This window comes from Rhopilema esculentum, chromosome 9, assembly GCF_057945365.1.
Source record: "Rhopilema esculentum isolate cy_ngs chromosome 9, ASM5794536v1, whole genome shotgun sequence".
Classification (NCBI taxonomy): Eukaryota; Metazoa; Cnidaria; class Scyphozoa; order Rhizostomeae; family Rhizostomatidae; genus Rhopilema; species Rhopilema esculentum.
Genome location: NC_142823.1, coordinates 1,296,527 through 1,315,567, shown reverse-complemented (window position 1 = coordinate 1,315,567; position 19,041 = coordinate 1,296,527). Strand labels below are relative to the sequence as shown.

The window sequence follows — 19,041 nt, the reverse complement described above, 5'->3', positions numbered from 1 at the left end:
AAATCAGGTTCATTGAGAGATTCTCCAAGATTGCCTGATTGCCACAAATTAACATCTCTGTTACTTCCATGTACAAATATTAAACATGGGGAAAGGGAATAGGCTCTTAATAAGAAACAGTGTAGTTGTTTCATTACAATGTTGGAAAAATACTGCTTCATTATTTGGTAATCTTGACTTAAACTATAAAAGACAAGTCCTTTCAAGTAATAAGCCTGAAAACTGAAAAAAAAATTCTTTGAACACAAGAAGATTTTTATCAAAGTTAGTTGATCCAATTTAAATATCAAGGAGACACTTTAAAAAACACTTCAAATTTTGCTTTCACATTTTAATAAACAACAATTCCTTTATTGGTTGTACTTCCTAAAACATAAAAAATAGCAACAATTAAAACAAATTTAAATCATTTTGGTATATTAATCAAAGTTTCAGTAATATATGTGTGCAGAGCATGATTTGAGAAAATATGCAAGCTTTCTGCCCTGGTTGGGTTCCTCACTCACATTTTCCAGACTGCAGTATAATCCTGTAAAACTTGAGTGCAGAAACAGCTTTCATTTCAACATGCTATTGGGTTTAAAACTTAATTTTTGCCTTCAGTCTTGGTAATAATGAGTGTAAGTTTGCACATACACACACCTCAATCACATGCCTCAAACAGAGAGGCCTGAATACACCCCTCAAGAATATTCACAAGACTATATACTATATTTAAAGGCTATAAGGTCTCCAAAAACATTAAAACATCTACTTTTTATGGATCAAACATATACCATTATTATACCATTATATATACCATTAATTTAATCAATAATTGAATGGTTTTTCAATTATGATAAAAATATTTATGGCCAGGCCTGCAACACATTTTGACCATAAAGATTCAAAACCATTCTAACTTTTCTATCAACATATGAAAGAAAAACACATTGCTGAATCAAACATACTTTCCAAGAAGACCATCGTTGAGACAGAGGTTGACTAATGAGTCATCAGCTTCTCCCTAGAAAATTAGATTGAAACATTGAAAGAAAATTAAAAAATCCATTGTTATCAATGTTGTTCAGTAAAGAATATAAGAATATTGTTTTGTTAATTCTTAAGTTGTTTCTTATCATTATTATTACTTATTACTAGGGTATTTTTACATACTTGGGAAATATGACTACTAGTGGTTTGAGTTGCCTTTACACTGGACCAGTTGGAAATAAAACCATTCAAAAATGGGTAAGGCTAGGCATTGCCTTTCAACAGGACTTGCTGGAACTCTTTCAAATGGAGCAGATAACCAAGCCTGTTGCAATGCAAGGCCTATCTGTACTTATACAGAAAAGTTCTATTTGGAACCGTTACAATAGGTCCCCTGTAAATGTATCCTAAATTGTTTCAAGCAGTAATGGCAGGTCAACATAAGAAAATACTTTAGCAAGAGAAGAAATCAAATCAAAAGATGGAATGGCAAATACGAAGCAAGAAATTAAAGAAAAATACTCCTCGAATTGGCTCTGACTTGGACAGTTGAAAAATAAGAAATTTTTGCCTTGGAAAGTGACTTTTGCTCTTGAGAAAGTGATTTGAAAACTAATTGTGCTTGTCATATCAAATAAAAAAGTACAAACAGCCACTTAAACTATGAATAAACACAAGAGTTAGACCATTGACCAAGTATATATATCTGTAATAATTTCAGAATTTAATGAAGAGATTCATTAATAGCAAAATTGATTGGTTTATATATCACATACAAGAAGCTGTAGCCTACATTTAAGTTGTTTGCACTTACCATTCCCCTGACTGTTCCACAGAATGCATAGGTTTTGAAACCACCAGTCATTCTGCCTTCTTCATCAACATCAGCAACGGCCAGTTGCACTGAAGCATGGTCCTTAGCTGATATAATTGAATTGGTTGCTGAGCTGGAAAAACAGTGCATATAATGGTATTGGGGTGAAGACAAGGTTTGAGAAAATATTAAGCTATCTTGCTTTTGGTATCACTTAACCTAGGGTGGAACCCAGGAAAATAGTCTTAATTGCACCTAAAATGTCTGTAAGGTATATTCTGTAATTTGATGAATCCTTGTTCAAGACAGATCAAGACAGAACAAGACATTTGTTGTTTTTAGTTGTATTGTTGTCAGACTTTTGTATGTGGTGGACTTTTAAATATGAAAACTTGAACTTGAACTTGAACTAAGATCTGTAATACAAGGCAACAAGGCTGATTTATTCAGGATCTGTAATACAAGGCAACAAGGCTGATTTAATAAAAAACACTTGTCTGTTCAATGAGATGGTTCAGTTTGCAGATGATTTGACTGATCTTACTGAGATCTCTGGTCTGCAAGTTCTAAATTATGCAAAATGCAAAATGAACAAACAGACAAACAGTGCAAAATGAAAATTGCAAAAAAAATTTAGTGCAGTTTTGCTTCCATTACACACATTGTACAGTTGAAGTGCAAAATCTAGATTTAAAGAAAATATCAAAGGAATTTGTGGAGGAAAACCAAAAGTGCACAACAAGTACAAACAAATATATATATTTTATAATTTTTATCAGTATATTTCCATGTACATATTTTGCATTTTCTCCAAACTGGAAGATGATACTACCATATAATACATCAAATAGCTTTTTACCATTTCCTTGGGATGTATAAATCCACATTTTCTTTGGCTTCGTTTTGCATTTTGATATCTGAAAAGAAAATACCAGTTTAGATTCGAGGCAAGCATTTCTTAATAAATTGATTTTCTATAATAATAATTCTTGATCCAACAATTCAATAATAATTCTACCTGTTTTAGCCAAATATCCGCTTTTTAGAAAAAAACTAAAATCTCCAGGTTTTGAAAATTTATGCGAATCTATGGATTTTGACTAAAATTTATGCGAATATTTATTTTTAATGTCTAGGGACACATAACCTCAGCGATTTCCTTGATTCATGCGTTGATAATGAATGATGGAAACTCTTACTTGCGAACTTTTGCATTGAACAATCTAAAGAAAGCACATTGGCAATGTGGCCGTTAGGCCTATCTCAGGCTTAATTTTGATTCAGAGACACTCGTAAAACCTGCAGAACTCGAAAAATGTGTGAATCTTTAAAGCTTCTTCGCAAGAGTACGCATTAATTTCAGTTAAATACATTTTAAAGTCACGGAAGGAGTTCTTACTTTTGTAAAAGGCAGAAACTGTGCAACTTTAATGGCGGACGGTAGTAAAAGAAACATGCAGGAGAATCCCCCATGATTCAATGCGTAAAACTCGAGAGTCGAAAGCGAGGCAACCCGCACGAGAAAGAGGTTTTATTATACTGTTTTGTTTATTATATTTTATATGAGAATCATTAAGATCGTTTTGTGATTTATTTTTACTTTAATAAGTGTATTTTTATTATCTTTCCAATCAAAGCACTGATGTTTTTAACAGTTTCCCTTCCGTCCTATGTTTACGTTCCTTTTTTGAATTCTACTGTCATTAAATAAGTTTCAATCTTCTAATGAACTTTAATTGAGCTAAATATTCAAATATTCATGTCATTATAATTATTTATCGTATTTATTGAGAAATGTTTACGATTTTAGACTTTCCCTTTTGTTGCTGTTGCTGACTTGTTTGTGGTGTTGTGGAAGCCTTGCGGAGGAGGAATGAAATTTGGTATTCGCCAAGTCAAGCTGTGTATGGATTTTCGTGATTCATGGAAATCAGCTTTCGTGCCAACTAACCGCAGATACCTCGGCAAAATCAGAGCTAAAGAAATCATTGACAACAGTTCTACATTACAACTAAAGCAGCCCATTAAGGATATGACTTGATTTGGTAAAAAAACTTTTCAAATTTTATGGCCTAGTGTCGCTCTTTTGTTTCAGGGGTCAATTTATACCGAAGCGTCTCCCATGCACTATAGCCTTTTTTAAATGTCGCATTTCTTTTGTATACCATTAAATTTTAGAATATCCAGGTGTAAAATCGAAGTTTTTCTGTATTACATTTTTAAGGCACCGAATAAAGACGCCTGTTTTTTAACAGAAAAACAAATCGAAGCTTCGAAAAAAAATGCAGCTTTGAAATTTTGTCACCTCCGTTGATTTGTTATGAAAGAATCTGTCTTGCATAACGAGAGTTGATACTTATGGTAAATAATAAACGTAATTCAGCTTAAACCAATGATCTACCTGTCCAATGGCTGTTGCAAAAGTACATTTGCCTAAATCCGTTGCTTCCATGAATGATTTGCTCCATAAAGCAGAAATAAATTGAAGTTTTCGCTACCACATGCCCACAACTAAAGAAAATATTATGATATTATCATCTGGTTACACATTAGGGTAATTTTTTTATCATTTCTTCATGTTATGATATTGGGTAGAGTTTTGGTATGTTTTAAGAGCAACACCTGTGGCTTAACTGTTGCTTTTACTAGGTCGTACAACCCTAGGAACCATATTATCATAACTTTTAAAACACTTTTATTGTCACTTTTTTTGGACATGGGCGTAGTGGATGCTAAACATTTAGGAGGGATTAGTATGGATCTTGCTCAAGTATTGTAACTTTGTTCAGGTAGAACTGCCCAAATCAAGATTAAGTATTAAAACTAAGATGTTCTTACTAGAATCCTTGATTTACCTCCCCCTTTTGCAGTCAAATTTAAAGTAGATCAAATCACAACTTTTCATCTGTAAAGGGCATACAAAAGTATTAAAGCTGGCCAAGGAAAAGTTTCTAGAAATCCTACTAAAAATGATAATAATAGAAGAGCAGCAGCTCATTTGCCTCATTGAGGCTTGCTCTTTTCAAAATTGTTCTTGTTTTTGACAACCAAGCCGGTTCCTCCAAGAAACGGGATGGGAAATCTGAGGAAAATCATAGAATTTTAATTTTTTTTTTCTAATATTTTATTTTGCCCAAATAGGGCCTGAAATGGAAGGGGGGGCTGCTAGGGGAGGGGAGGGGGGGGCTGCAGCCCCTCAGCCCATGCATCAACTAGGCCTATATCTGTATACTGTCTTTCTCGTAAAACAAGTGATGTGATTGGAATCTGCCAACATTCCAATATTCTCTAGAAGCAATGCAAAGCTAATCTTAATTGAAAGCTGCCTGGCTAATAGAATTGTTGGAGGCAAAGTTTCCACTCCATTAAGTCCTAGGTCAGAAAGGTTAAAACATTGCATGCACCTGTTTTAGGGGTGCAAACTGGCAGCTCAAATCTCTGCATTTGAATCATAAGAGATTCTTGCCACTTAAAGGGAAAAGCCAGAATCTGCTTGCAGGCTATTCTTGTTCCCACTCACAGTCTGCACCTAAAAGCTCAAACTGCATACATCCTAAACCATATCTGGGGGTTTCCAACCTGGAGGCCAGTTTTTGTGTCACCACTAAATATCTCGTTGTAATAGGTTATTTGAAGGTGTAAAAACGGAGCCTTCTTTCATAATGAAAGTATTAGTTACCAGAAAATTGTAGCATTTACCCAGTGTAGAAATGTAACATTAGTCTCACATATTTACCTTAATGGGGTCCAGATTGTTTGTTCTAATGGAAAATAAATTTGGATGTAATATTCACAATCATAACATTTATTTGTTTTTTTATCTAGATTAAGAAGCGGTAACAAAAGCCTTTGGGTAAAGAAAATGGGTGATATCCAGATCACACAGGAAGTTGTCATTGAGTTGTCAAAGTTCCACAACATTGACTTGTTTCAGAGGGGGTTTGTTAGTTTATGAATATTATTGAAATTAAACATATAATTTTCAGTTAACTTCATTTTGTAAATATTTTAAATTTTCTTGTCAGCTAAATGACTAAGGCTGAACTTTTTACAAAATATTTTGTGTGATCTACTGTCTGCTACTTTCCCAAGCAGTCCTAGCTGGAGGCTTTCAAAGGGACTTTGCGATGTCCAAGTGACATTGTTATAAAAAAGTTGTATGGAAAGAAGGAAAGAATGATGTTGACAACCAAAATTGATAGTTTTATGACAGTTTGATCAAAAGTCGGTTTTTTGCTTTCTTTTTGAAGAATTCTGATCATTAGGATGACAAAGTTACTTAAATATATTTCATTTGTTTGCCTTTTTAGATTTTATCAACTTAGACTTTCAGTGAAGACTCCACCAAAGTCTTTGTCCACTGTTGAATGTGCTCTTTGGGAAAACAAAAATGGTAATTGTTTCTATATTGTTTGTTAGTGCTGTGGCTTGTAGGTCTGATAAATTAGATACTGATAACACTAAGTGCTTAATATTTGCCTTTTGTGTGCACATTGAATGTAGCCCCTTCACTGCTCACCATTTTTCAAATTTGAGGGATTTTACAGGATAGAAGATATGTTGTTTTATTTATCAATAAAATCTGATCACATCTGCTAGATAACTTGGATTCAGTTCATCAGTGTTAACCAAATCTTTCAAAAAGTGATCATACTGATAAGTAGAGCTAATAATTCAATAAGAGAACGAAGTATCTGTTTTAATTTGAAGGCTATGATTAAAAGACAGCCTACACAACAAAGCATCTAACATAATTCTAATTTTGTCATCGTATGCTCACTTCCTAACAGACCTCTATGTATCACAGATGTAGATGCGCCGCCACTGGTCCCATAGAGGCTTCCTGGTAAGGCTATGCAAGAAAAACATGATGTTGAATCTTTTTCTGATATTGCTGGTTGTCAGCCAGTGGTAATTTTTTGTTTTTCTTTTGATTTTTTAGTCTCCAGTGTACCTTCAGGCTCTGTCTTCCCAGCTTTTGTCGTTGAACATGAAAAAACAGGAGTGTCTCGTACGTTTGAAGTCTATTATAAGCACGAAGAAGTCATTCTGCATGACGTTTTTGTTTTCAAACTTCACATGCTCCTAGAAAGTGGCAAGGTAGGTGTAATCAGTTGCATTCAGGACTAGTTAGCCTTATTTGAAAAGGGGCTTGCAATCTTGCAAGATTTAAGACTTAGAAGAGTTGCTGTGCTCAGTTCAATTAATTTTTCTTGATGCACTGTGCCTAAGTCAAGTTTTTTCAGAGAACCAACAAATGGTTCAAACATTTTCCTTCAATGGAGGTGTTTTTAACATCACCTTTAGACTTCACCACATGAGCAAAACTTAGGATTATCATGACACAAGGAAAGTGTTTTGCCATATCTTGCTGTTCAACTGCTGTCAAGACATTTCTATTCTGCTTCCTGGAGAAAAACATCACTATCATGCAAGACAAGATAAAGACATTATGTGCCACAAGAAATATTTCCTTGTACCATTAATTCTGGGTTTAGGATTTTCTTGCTTGCAATGCTCCTTTAGTTTTTCATAAAACATTCTGTGTATCGCTTTTTGAAAGCTATAATTTTTGTCAACTGATACCTTGCTTAAATGCATTTACAAAATTCAAACTACCTTTCTGTAGTTCACGCTCAAGATTTTACGCATTATCTAGCCAGATTTGATCGTCGTTAATAGGGTCAGATTACCAAAGGGCTTGTCTTAGTAAAACGATTCCCTTTGTTAATAGTTAATCTAATCTACAACTTTGAAAAACTCTTTATTAAAGGTTGAAGAACAGTTCCCAAGAACAATCGACTTGGATATTGATATGTTTTTCGCTGATTGCAATAGAAGGTAATCCTCTACTTATATTTTGTATTTATAATTGATATTATTAATCGCATATCCTTTCTTGGCCAAAACTCAACAGATCAGTTGCTATGCCAATAAGCCAAATCTGATCCTTTGCTGCCAAAGATAGCAACATTTTTGAAGCTACAAATGGTTTCTCTTTCGTAAACAAACTTTCTTCTAACAACTTGGAAGCAAACAACCGTAGAACCTAACATGTACTTGTTTCACATGGCTCTGTTACACTTATTAGTTATTAGGTGGCTCATCCTATTATTTTTTGGTTTATTTCACCAACGTTCAAGTGACTATTCTGAACAACATTGAGGGAGTATCACCCTCTTGGCAAAGCAGAAGGTTGAAAAGCATTTAGCATCTTCTTGAAAAGTGCGAAGGATTTCCAACTTGCTCCCTTAAGTATCGATATATGTGTTAACGTCATAAGCTGGAAGCAACAGTCCACAAAACATTTTAGCCTTCCGCCAAGCCAAAACTTGCTCCGTTGGTCATGCCGATTAGCCAACAGTTAAAACATGCAATGATACGAGGGTATCCAATAAAAAGAATGCAAAAATGGAAAACTTTCTTCTAAGCACTGATGTAGGACACACCGGTTTTTTTCTATCAAATAATAATTTTCTTTAAGATTTTTGCATCTGATAAGATTTCTCGATCTGATTTTTAAAAAAAGGAGAATGAATATTCTTTCCAATATTATTTCTATGTTTCCATATTATATATTTACTTACACTCCTTGAGTTACAATGGTACTAACCAAATTTTTTCATAGATGCTTTGCTTATAAGAGCAACAATGTCTATTTATCTCTGTTCGTGTTAACATGGTTTTAAACTGTGAAACAATTTGCTGTCCAAATGTTAACTCGATTTTGCCAAGTGTCATTTTCCCCTAGATGTTATGAGATCTCGACAAGATACGAAATCTAGAATTTGGCTCCACTGAGTTGAATAGCGAGCTTCTTCATGGAAGCCCGTTGCTTTTGCTAGCCTTACTGTAATATTTATATTTTCTTATTTTCAGCCCATCAACCCCGAGATCTCTTAGGCCAGTCAGTAACCAAACCATTCGCCTACATGTGACGTCATTAAAAAGTCTTCATTACCATAGAAACTTAGTCTTTGATTACTTTAACCTCGCAGCGGTATCATTCACTGCGCATTCGTGTTTAGTCGCCATGCGCCAGCCATGGCTAGGCCCTTTGAAATCTCTTCACCCGTCTTTGAATAACAAATCAACATCGAAGCAGCATTTGTACTGCGCTCTGTTCGGCAAAAGCACGTCTTTGACAAGTGATTCAGAGGTATCTGAGAAACAGCACGCTATTGCCGCTGCGACACACAAGAAACTCTGCATGAATTTGCTCAAGACTTATTCTAACTTGCTGCAGTATTTTCACTATGGTATGACATTTCTTCCTGACTACGCCCAAATGCGAGTTAGCCAACCGGATATTAATTCAAAGCTGGATGTTCTTAGCAGTGAATACGAAAATATGTGGATTGCTGAAGATCTGTACGCGCGAATGGGTGACGATTTGTATCTTCTTAGTACGGAACTTTCGATGCTTTGGACCCAATTTTTGGAACAGTTTATCTTGGAAGGGTTTCTTGTTAAGCAGCTGAAAGAAGAGCACCATCGCCAGCGAGTGGAACATTTAGCTGAAGCATTCTTTGTAGAGGATCATGACTGGGAAGAATTCTGCACGCCGTTTGATTTGACAACCAGTCAGTACACTTCATTAGCCAATCTCGTAAGGGCTTCTTCCTATTACCAAATGCTTTTGCCTTTGAAAGTCGAATGCGCCAGTATTGATGGTGACCCAGCATCGATGCCCATCATATTTGAAGATCGATTTCTTGCTGGGAAAAGTTTAACGAGTGCTGGTGAGTTCATAGATCCGTTTGGTTCTTATCTTATTCTCAACAAGTGCAAGTATTAAATCATCGTAGTTAGGATTATAACGATTAGGCTTATAGGCTTTCATGTCGCCTATCATGTGACTTATCAGGTTCCCATTAACCAATTAGGTCATCTTTGGCTTCTGTCACGTGTCAGAAATTCATTAAGAAGCTTTTCCTTTAAAGATGGGTTATTTGTTGCGTCTCGATTTTGTGTCATGTTGGTAAGCAGTGATTAGTTCAGCTAATTTCACACAGGATGCACAGAAGTGGTTCAATAATATACCCATGTGCGATATTCTGAACCAGCTATCGACGTGATATTGAGATAAAAACTTTATATTCAGTGTCCTTCTAGGAACTATAGAATGTAAAGCACATTTCAAGGGTGAAGTTTCGTATTGTACTAAATTTTGTAAGATTACAGGCCCATTGAATAGATGGAAGAGCCACTTTGCAGAGCAGTAATTTGTTTTTGAACTTCACTTTGTCGCAGTTTCGTTTTTCTTTTATAACTGAGCAGATGAGAATAAAAAAGATGTTTTCATTACCGCGTTACAATTTATAAGCCCTATTTGAGAAGTTTTTCAAGCTATTCTGCTATTATGGCACTGCCTGGAATATCAGAGAGCAGGGGAATTCCCTCTCCTTAGTTTAAGTAATACGTTACCCAAGTAATATTTTGAAATATTATATAGATCATATTTAGCGTTGCCAGATGATCGCATTAAGCGTGAAACTCGGAGTAGCAACTTAAAACCGTCCTGATCTATACGCCAAATAACGTATAGATCATACTTAGATGCATGTTTTTAACTGTAATGGCCTTAAGGGTAATCGTGATTTTCTCCCCATGGTATCATCGTTTTAGTGTTGTAAAGTAATTTCGTCAGTGCGGAGCTTCCTGTTCTTACCTGGATGTGAGACAAGTAAGGCTGAAAACTAAATGTCAAATCTAAAGAATAATAATTTTATAATTCGACTACAACAAAACTAACTAAAAACTACTAGAAACATGTTTACTAGAAATGAAAAAATGATTATTTGTTTATAAGGAATCATTTTTCCTAATGCTTTTCGTAAAATTGTAAATTTTTTTATACCTTTATTATATTTCACTAATGTAAATGCTTTAAGTTATATTTTAATTTTTGGAGTTATTCTAAATCGTATTTTGTATATTTTTGCACGACCTTTGAATAAGTCCTTTGACTGAAGGATTATCGCCAAGAAAGGTAATATGTAATGAAATGTAATAAGTTTTTATGTTGGTTATCCTGTTGAAATCCTAGAGCTTTATGTATGAAGTTTGTAGTCCTTTCCACTGACTTATTTTGACACGTTAAATGCTAATGGTGCTTAAGTTTAAAGAAAGGAAACCACTGACACCTCAGACAGTCGGCTGCAGACCAGTTTCGCCCCATATCAGAGCTCATCAGTACAGCTAGACTGAATGAGGACCTAATGCTTACCTAGGACTAGCCAGCAATTAGGCTGTCAGCGGCAATGCATATGGGTGGTAGTGTAAAAAGATAAAGAAGTTTGATATCGTTGATATACTCCCTTTGCTTAATTGACCGTCTTTTAAATTTTTTCTGATTAAAGATAGTTTTTTTAAAAATTTTAGATGGAGTCCAGCATTTAAGCGTCGAGGAGAATCAATTTGAGGATTTCATTGACTTAGATGTTAGCGTTGAAGGTTTGTTTTAATATTACCACACGGTTTTCCAATCTGCACTAATCCTTTTTTATGTTAAGAGGATATGCTGGTAATCTTTCATAATCTACACACGTCTTTTTATATTTAGTCCATAATCCGTGAGAATCCTACTCGATTTTCTCCGTTAATTTGTTTCTGTGGATATTATTATATTTCGTAGACTTGTTTGCCATATGGAAATAAATTAGAGGTAAAACTGATGATTCAATGTGTGCTCGCTTCTTAGATTTTATTATATGAAATATGGAGCGAGCAGTTCTGGCTTATTAATTCCTTTAATTACCATAAAGTCGTTAAGCATGAGGCCTTATCACATCACTGTTATATATTCAACTTTTTGAGTTGCGTTCTTCTTCACATACGTATAAAATACTTTAATCAATGGACAGATTGCTATGGTGTCTGTGTTATTATTTTGTGAACTGCTTTTATCTATTAGTAGTGACACTAAACCAGATCGAAAACATAGCCTTCATTGTGGTTACCGTGACAATATTATCATCATTGAATTGTTGAATAACAAAATTGCATTTAAAACTGCAACTAACAACGTAAGACATTGTTTTCATTTCAAACGTTTTTGGCTGCAGAGAATGGAAAACAGCAGCACAGCAACACTAGCCCCGATGACGTCACATTAGCCTGGGCTGACAAAGCGGAATCTGCTGGTGAGCTCAACGAGACGGTATTCTGCGTGGTCGGCAAAAGCGAAGGCGGATCACCGGAAGTCAGAAACCGGGTATATAGTAAAAGTATTTCGAGAGAGAGGCCCTCACAACAGAGCTTACCCCCACCAAGCAGGAACGACCCTGAGACTAGGAGTCTGGGATCAGGCGACCACGTCACAGAGTCGTTAAAGAGGCCTAAGTTTCCCAGTGCCCCTGATATGAAGAAATTTGAGCCAACTTCGCCAGGGGAGCTTCGTGGAGCAGGACTCTTGTCATGTTTTCCTTCATTCAAAACAGGAGCGAATAAGAGCAAACAGTATAAATTGGTTGTAAGAAGTCCGAATGGAAACGCAGGAGGGGTGCCGGCTGAAAGACAACTTTCTAGGTTATTTTTTTCTCCTTCTAGTATTTTATGATATTTTTAAAAGCACAATATTATATCTAAGAATAAATACTTTCATTTGAAAAACAAAGAGCGGAGATGGGAAACAGCAAAGAGATACTCTATCCATAAAGTGAAGGAATATTTATAATAAAATGTGGTTAAAATAATCACTATTCCCTACGACCAAAGTTGTTAATCTTAAATCCATTACGTTCTTGTTTGAGAACTGTGGTTCATTGAATATTTGAGCTTAGTTCTCTTAACTTTTCACAATTATAAAAAGGTTTTTCTGTCATGCTTACTGATATACTTGAATGTTGGTGTTTTAGGTTTGAAAAAGCGAAGCAGCTTCTTAAGACAGAGTTGAATATGCCAACACAGCTATACAGGTGAGATTTGTACTCAAAACGAGCTGTAGCCTTCTGGGCATCAAGCTAATTGGTCATCGTTTATGCATATTAGGCACAGCTTTTTGAGAACGCTTTCTCTATTTTCATGCCCTTTTTGTATTAAAACCATTTCGATTTCTAGTTTGATTTTAGTTTGTTACAACAGGGTTACATTTTTACAAAGTCTGAGACAAGACATGCCTATTTTTGGTTGCCATTTGGTGTACACTAACTGCATTGTTCCTCCAACGCGATTGCTGCATTGTTTTGAATCAATTCACTTTCTTGCTAGCGCAGTTACTTTTTGTCTCGAGACTGAACTTATCAGTGCTCAGTTAGGTAATGTAAAATCAGTCTTTAGCAGCAGTTAACAAGATGTGTATTAATTGAATTGTGTGTAATACGAACACAAAATTTAGTCCCACTTCTATCTCTTGGCTCTTTTGCTGATTCATAGTCCATTGAGTATCGTTACACATTTTTAGGGGCCTAAGCCGTTTTTGAGGCTTTTTTAATGACAACCTTTGAATTACGGAGTATCAGGTCCAAAGCTTATATCATCTAAAGCTTATATAATATTTCATGTAATATCATCCAAAAGCAAGGCCGAAACGCAAGTTTTTAAGACAGTGATAAGAATCGTCCTTGAAATATTTCTAATATCTATCGAAATAACAGATCCTTTCCTTATACCAACTTTCTCTTGTTGTAGCGATGTCTTCGACCCAACTGCTACCCGACCATACTTCACGGAAAGGCTCCTGGCAAGTTCGGATGGCTGCCACCTTGTTATCTGTGTTCATGGGCTAGACGGTAGGCTTAATTTCTTTTAGTCTTCTAATTAATTCTACGTTTAATCTTTTTGTTTCCCTTGTGTTTTAACCCTCTTTGAATCTTGGGTTAATTCCATGAATAAAGTTGAACTTTCCTCAATCTATGCTCGAAAAGCTGTCATGCCAATGAAACATGGTTTCTGCTTGCTATTACATACGGTAATAATATAATAATGATTGTGTAATATTTTATATGTATTATTACAAAATGTTTACAGTTGGCGCATAAATCTACTTGCTACATAAAAATTGCTAATGCCAACTACGTGAAAAATATTTAAATTGGAAGGAAGCATCGTTTTGATTACAACGTGAGAAAAGTTTTAAATGAGTTTATAAAAGATTTCAAAACAGTCTACAGTCACAATCAAATTTGTGGGTTTTTAATTCTTTGTAGAAGGCTGGTTATTGGCGTACCCAGTTTTCAAATTGTCTGTTCTCGTTTATATCTTTGCTTGAACATCTTTTTACCAAAACCTTCGTGATGTTAGTATTGCTATTTAGCAGAATAAGCGTAAAAATCTCTTCCAACTTTGTTCTAGATATTATTTTAACACCACTCGTTTGCAGGTAATTCTGGAGATCTGCGTTTGGTTCGATGCTATTTGGAGCTTGCCCTACCCAGGGCTAATTTCGATTTCTTGATGTCAGAAGTGAACCAGGTTTATACTAAAATACTAAATGGCTTAGGTGTAAGGCAATTTGTGGATTTGCTAGAATCATTTTCCTTTGCCTTCTTGCTTGTTGCTTTGATGAAATAATAAACAAAGAATTCTTCATTCCTACTGAGACATCTCATATCTAGTGAGTTGAGGTAACTGTCTTATAGACACAGCTAATTCTTTCATTTCTACTTGCAATTGGTCCGCAAATACCGAATGATAATGTATAGAATTTTCTTTCCTATATATTGTTTGCCGTGTTGTTCATAGCAGTGCCATGCTTGGAGAAATCGGGAGCCTTGATAATTACTCAAGATTTTGTGGTTATCTCAACATTAAAACCATTGTTATCGGCCGTGCAATTTCCAAAGAGGTCTTCAGAATACAATACCAAAACTTCACTTAGTCTAGGTTTTGAAATGATCTGTATCAGCTGATCTCAATTTACAAAAGTTGTATGTATCTAGTACGTTGAATCAATCAAGGCGTTTTTGTTTGCAGGAAGATACCTTCTGCGACATTGATAAATTGACTGAAAATCTAGTACTTGAAATCATGCAGCATATTGAAATGAATCATCTTGATCCAATCAAAATCAGGTATGCTCCAACTGAACTTTATGGCATCAACCATAAATATGAATATTCATCATCTTATTGCTTCTGATATTTAATTAAATTTCTAACTTACTAGCTTTTATATAGTTCTCAATGTTTTCTGGTGATTGCACTTAATAGGAAACTCGTAGCTGCAACCTAGAACCGTTCAACACACCAAAGTGTATTCTGATTCTAATATATGTCCAATACTTTTTTGCTTCTCGTTTTTCTACCAGAAAACCTACATAGAAATGCTAGGTGATATTATTTTTGTTACTGTCATTCTTTTGTCCCTATACTGCAAAATTTTTTTTTTGCATTTCAAAATTTTATTAACAATGCTTTTCTGCACTATAAGTTTTTGCTTTGAAACAGGATCGTCCACAAATAGCCGCTTTTCGTCACATGCATTATTTATTTTTGCACTAAAATGCTGAAATATGTTCCCACTTCACGTGCAAGTTTGAAACTTAACTGTAAAAACACCTTTATTTTATATATTGTTTTGCATATATACTTTTATATATGCTATGAATAGGCCCGTTAGAATTATAAATTATTTTGTCAAATTATCAAGTCATATTTATTTTTATACGTTATATTTTGTGCCTTAATTGCAGCATTTTATTTGATGGTAGTTCATGGTAATATTTTGTGATGTCCGTAAATGTATTGAACATAGAAGTATGTAGCCAGTCTCAAGTAATGTTTTCAAAGTGCACTTATGGCACGTTGATACCCTATATGATATAATTCTTGCTATTACACAGTTTTATAATTTGGTTTAGTCTTTGTTTGAAAAATAAATCATAAATTGAAGAATGAAACAATTTTTAATTTCTTCCTTACTAGTTTTCAAATTGTTTGTTGACACTTTTTGTTATTGGTTGTGTAATTTTATTAAAGTTTATATAACAATGACGTTGCTGGAAAGGCTGGAAATTGAACTGTGGTGCTTTTAAAGCCTCTTAGAGAAAACGTTCATAGCAAATTATCTGTTTTTTAATATGTAACTATTGTAACAAGGTCCACACAGTAATGTGTTATCAAATCTTCTTCTTTTTAATCAATAATCTCTTTTTTTCATCAAATTTTTATATCCTGTCATGATTCTTTAAGTATAACCCTGTCTTCAATATTTCGTTTAGTTTTGTTGGTCATTCGCTTGGCAACGTGATCATCCGAAACGCCGCTGTGCACTCAAAGTTGCTGCCGTTCCGAAACAGATTCCACACGTTCTTGTCCTTGTCAGGACCACATCTAGGGATGTTGTACCACACAAGTTCTCTTGTCAGCACAGGTAGGAAATTATAACGGCTTTTTCCTAACCACGGCACACGCCTCGAAGTCTTTTCTGTGACTTTGTTCCATCGAGCTGTCACTCATTTGCTTGTGCATTCTTTAGAGTTTGTTTGAGTTTCTGCATCAGAAGATTGCAAAGACGTGTCCTGTTTGTTAAAACATCCCTGTTTTATAGCAATTGCTCAAACATACCTGTAGCTGTCATTGAAATTGAATTATTACGGTGATTTAGTGATATAGTGATCTATTGATCAAGTGATCTAATGCTACAAGAGAAGCAGCTGTTGTCACGTTCGTATCAACAAAAACGTGATAACCAAACCGGAAAAGACAATCCTTGCTAAAATTGTTGCAACACCATCACAAAATCTTCCCAGTTTTTAAAAACTGTTCCCACTCCCCCGTTACAATAGTGATTAATATCTATGTGTCATGATTGGCAGTGACAGTCCAACTAGGTTTGGACGCATAAATACCTTTAACGAAGGAATCAGAATGGTTTGGAGGGGAGGGGGAGAATATAGCTAAAGCATTGACGACTTTGACTTTGAAAAGTAGCTAAATCCCGGGGTTGTCAAATCTTAACATGAATATTGTGGTGCTCCAACCATTTTGGGCAACGATTGCACCTCTGTTTGCCCGATCACTTTACAGCGGGTGAAAATGCATACATTAATCAAGCGGCATAAATTCACATATTATATTGTTTAATTTTGCTGTTATCGATGTCCCATCGTTTGCTATCCTGTTCCATTCAGCGTTAATGCTCAAAACTTTCTTTGATGGAATTTTTGTAAGCGATTCATTCCACTACCAGGGTTGTGGTTGATGCAGAAATGGAAAAAGACAGGATCTCTACCCCAGTTGGCCTTAAACGATAACTCGGATTTACGAGAGACATTTATGTATCGACTCAGCTTAACAAATGGTAAGCAATTTCATTTTCTTATTGCCGTTTGAGTGAGGGAGATCAATCACGCTTATCAATAAAGTTTGTTACTTTATGTCTTTAAAAAATGTTCACATCACTTCTATTTCTAAAGTATTCGAAATAAAATATAGAGGAGTTTAAGGAAGAGACGCTGGATCCACTGAATTTTTCGTTGATATAACAACAATGAACAACTGGCAGGGAAAGCCCAATTACAAAATTAAGAGCGAAGTGATTTTGAAAGTTTTCTTTGAAGATGGTTTTTCAGTTATTTTGTATGGTCCCTTCTCGTTTTGCGTTTGTCTTGCCTACTGTTCGTATGTGTATTTTTAATTTGGTTCATTTTGTCGTGGATCTTAATCAGAATACTCATTCATACCTCTCTAAAATGTCAATATTGAAATTTGATAGCCATTTGAGTCAAAATCAGTTTCAGACTCTGTATTTTCTTATAGGCTTCCAGTATTTCAAGAATGTACTTTTGGTTAGTTCTGTTCAAGATCATTATGTCCCGTTTCATTCTTCCCGAATCGAGATGAGCAAGCAGGCAATGAAAGATAATTCCGAAACAGGTATTTATTCCTGTACTTCCTTCTTATTTCATATTTATTTCTATGTCTCGGTTGAAACTTTAATTGTATACCATTTGCCTCTTGCAATTCTCATGACAATCTTTCCTTCTGTTACTCTTGAATTTTGTTCTTCTCGTAGGCCGTGTTTATCGAGAAATGATCAACAACATCTTGAAACCGCTTCATATTCAAAACGAGGTTAACGTTGTACGATACAGCGTCAATCACGTGATATCAAGCTCAGCCAATTCGTTGATTGGCCGAGCAGCTCATATTGCCATGTTAGACTCTGAACTTTTCATAGAGAAACTAATACTCATTTCTGCATGCCAGTATTTTCGATAACTCTTGACAAACCTTTTTCGAATTCAGTCGACTAGTTCGTAATTTAGAGGGTATTCAATGCTTCATTGTATATATCAATCTTAGCAGTTGTTTTGTTAGTCTTAGCCACGCGATTATTCTTCGGTTTTATCCTCCTTTCGATTCTTCTCACTCCTCAAAATTATGAACTTTTCATATAAAGACCGCCAAAAAATTGCAAAGTACACTTTGCCCGGTCACAGAGTTATTGATTCAGGAAATATTGCTCTCCTTTAAGGTCAGGCAATAATGTTTGGCAAAATATGACTGCATGACCTGTTCTGATGGAAAACAAATTCAAATCGATTTGCAGTAGGCCCTTCTTCATTGATACAACATTTTAGAATCTCTTACCTGCGAATGGGATTATAGTTAACTGTTCTCTTCGCATTTTGTTTTATTGTAGGCAAGTTTTTAGCTCTTACCTTGACCCCCCTTGTGCGTGATCATGTGACACCACCCCCACCCCCGTCTCCCGGTTCATGTCTTTGTGAAGGTTCTCATGTGCAAATATTTATATAATAAAAAAACATTTAGCATAACCTTTCATGGAGACTAGCGTTTTCATTTTGTAGAAAGAGTGCAGTTTATTTTTATTTAATTCGCTTCATTTGTGCATATCATATTTTAATTGCGTGTAAGATAGAAGCTATCATACATTTTGTAATCTGTAATCGAAAACATTTCAGTCATGAGACAAAACTGGGGTTTTCACGATGAATTTTCTTTGTATCTTTTTCTTGTTTTCTGTGATTGTTTAATCTATGATTTCCTAATTCTAGATTTTTTGGAAGCGTGCTGGCATTGAAATTTAGCATTGGCGGACTATTTTTTTATTATTGTGAAAACTATTGGATCCATCTTCACGATTTAAATTGGTATAAAATTTTGCACGGTTGGATTTTTTTTGCACACTAGCAACTTTTAAGTTCACGTTTCCTTAGTTCAAGAAATATATCTTATTAAATGCACAATAACAAGAAAGCCCTTCCTCTTAAAAACATATAGCAATCGGATAATATTTCAGGAAATTTTAGCAAATTTTTGCCATGTAACAGCATATATTTTGGCTGG

At 35.0% G+C, this 19,041-nt stretch overlaps 2 protein-coding genes across 2 annotated transcripts; one reads left to right on the top strand and one right to left on the bottom strand.

Moving 5' to 3' along the window:
- Positions 1-316: 316 nt before the first annotated feature.
- LOC135688851 (small ribosomal subunit protein eS21) lies at positions 317-3,288 on the bottom strand. The gene is made up of 5 exons (XM_065205885.2): positions 3,186-3,288; positions 2,646-2,703; positions 1,787-1,919; positions 951-1,006; positions 317-366 (listed from the first exon to the last, which is right to left on the bottom strand). The coding sequence occupies exons 2-5, from the start codon at positions 2,693-2,695 to the stop codon at positions 351-353; spliced, it is 255 nt and encodes an 84-aa protein (XP_065061957.1). The 5' UTR covers positions 2,696-2,703; positions 3,186-3,288; the 3' UTR covers positions 317-350.
- A 357-nt stretch (positions 3,289-3,645) lies between these two features.
- On the top strand, positions 3,646-18,701 carry LOC135688848 (protein FAM135A). The gene is made up of 16 exons (XM_065205881.2): positions 3,646-3,831; positions 5,612-5,725; positions 6,097-6,179; positions 6,729-6,886; positions 7,560-7,627; positions 8,666-9,528; positions 11,171-11,242; positions 11,854-12,316; positions 12,646-12,705; positions 13,418-13,518; positions 14,109-14,200; positions 14,702-14,799; positions 15,948-16,099; positions 16,919-17,029; positions 17,488-17,604; positions 17,744-18,701. Exons 2-16 carry the CDS (start codon positions 5,649-5,651, stop codon positions 17,947-17,949), a joined length of 2,721 nt encoding a protein of 906 aa, XP_065061953.2. The 5' UTR covers positions 3,646-3,831; positions 5,612-5,648; the 3' UTR covers positions 17,950-18,701.
- The last annotated feature ends 340 nt before the right edge of the window (positions 18,702-19,041 follow it).

What these genes read in the sequence shown, in the direction of transcription:
- LOC135688851 (XM_065205885.2), bottom strand. Translation starts at nt 2,695, where the DNA reads ATGCAAAACGAAGCCAAAGAAAATGTGGATTTATACATCCCAAGGAAA. An exon ending in TTATACATCCCAAGGAAATG is followed by an intron (nt 1,920 to 2,645) that starts GTAAAAAGCTAT and finishes CTGTTTTTCCAG; the next exon opens with CTCAGCAACCAATTCAATTA. An exon ending in GTGGAACAGTCAGGGGAATG is followed by an intron (nt 1,007 to 1,786) that starts GTAAGTGCAAAC and finishes CTAATTTTCTAG; the next exon opens with GGAGAAGCTGATGACTCATT.
- LOC135688848 (XM_065205881.2), top strand. Translation starts at nt 5,649, where the DNA reads ATGGGTGATATCCAGATCACACAGGAAGTTGTCATTGAGTTGTCAAAG. An exon ending in GAAAAGTTTAACGAGTGCTG is followed by an intron (nt 9,529 to 11,170) that starts GTGAGTTCATAG and finishes TAAAAATTTTAG; the next exon opens with ATGGAGTCCAGCATTTAAGC. An exon ending in TGATGTCAGAAGTGAACCAG is followed by an intron (nt 14,201 to 14,701) that starts GTTTATACTAAA and finishes TTTTGTTTGCAG; the next exon opens with GAAGATACCTTCTGCGACAT.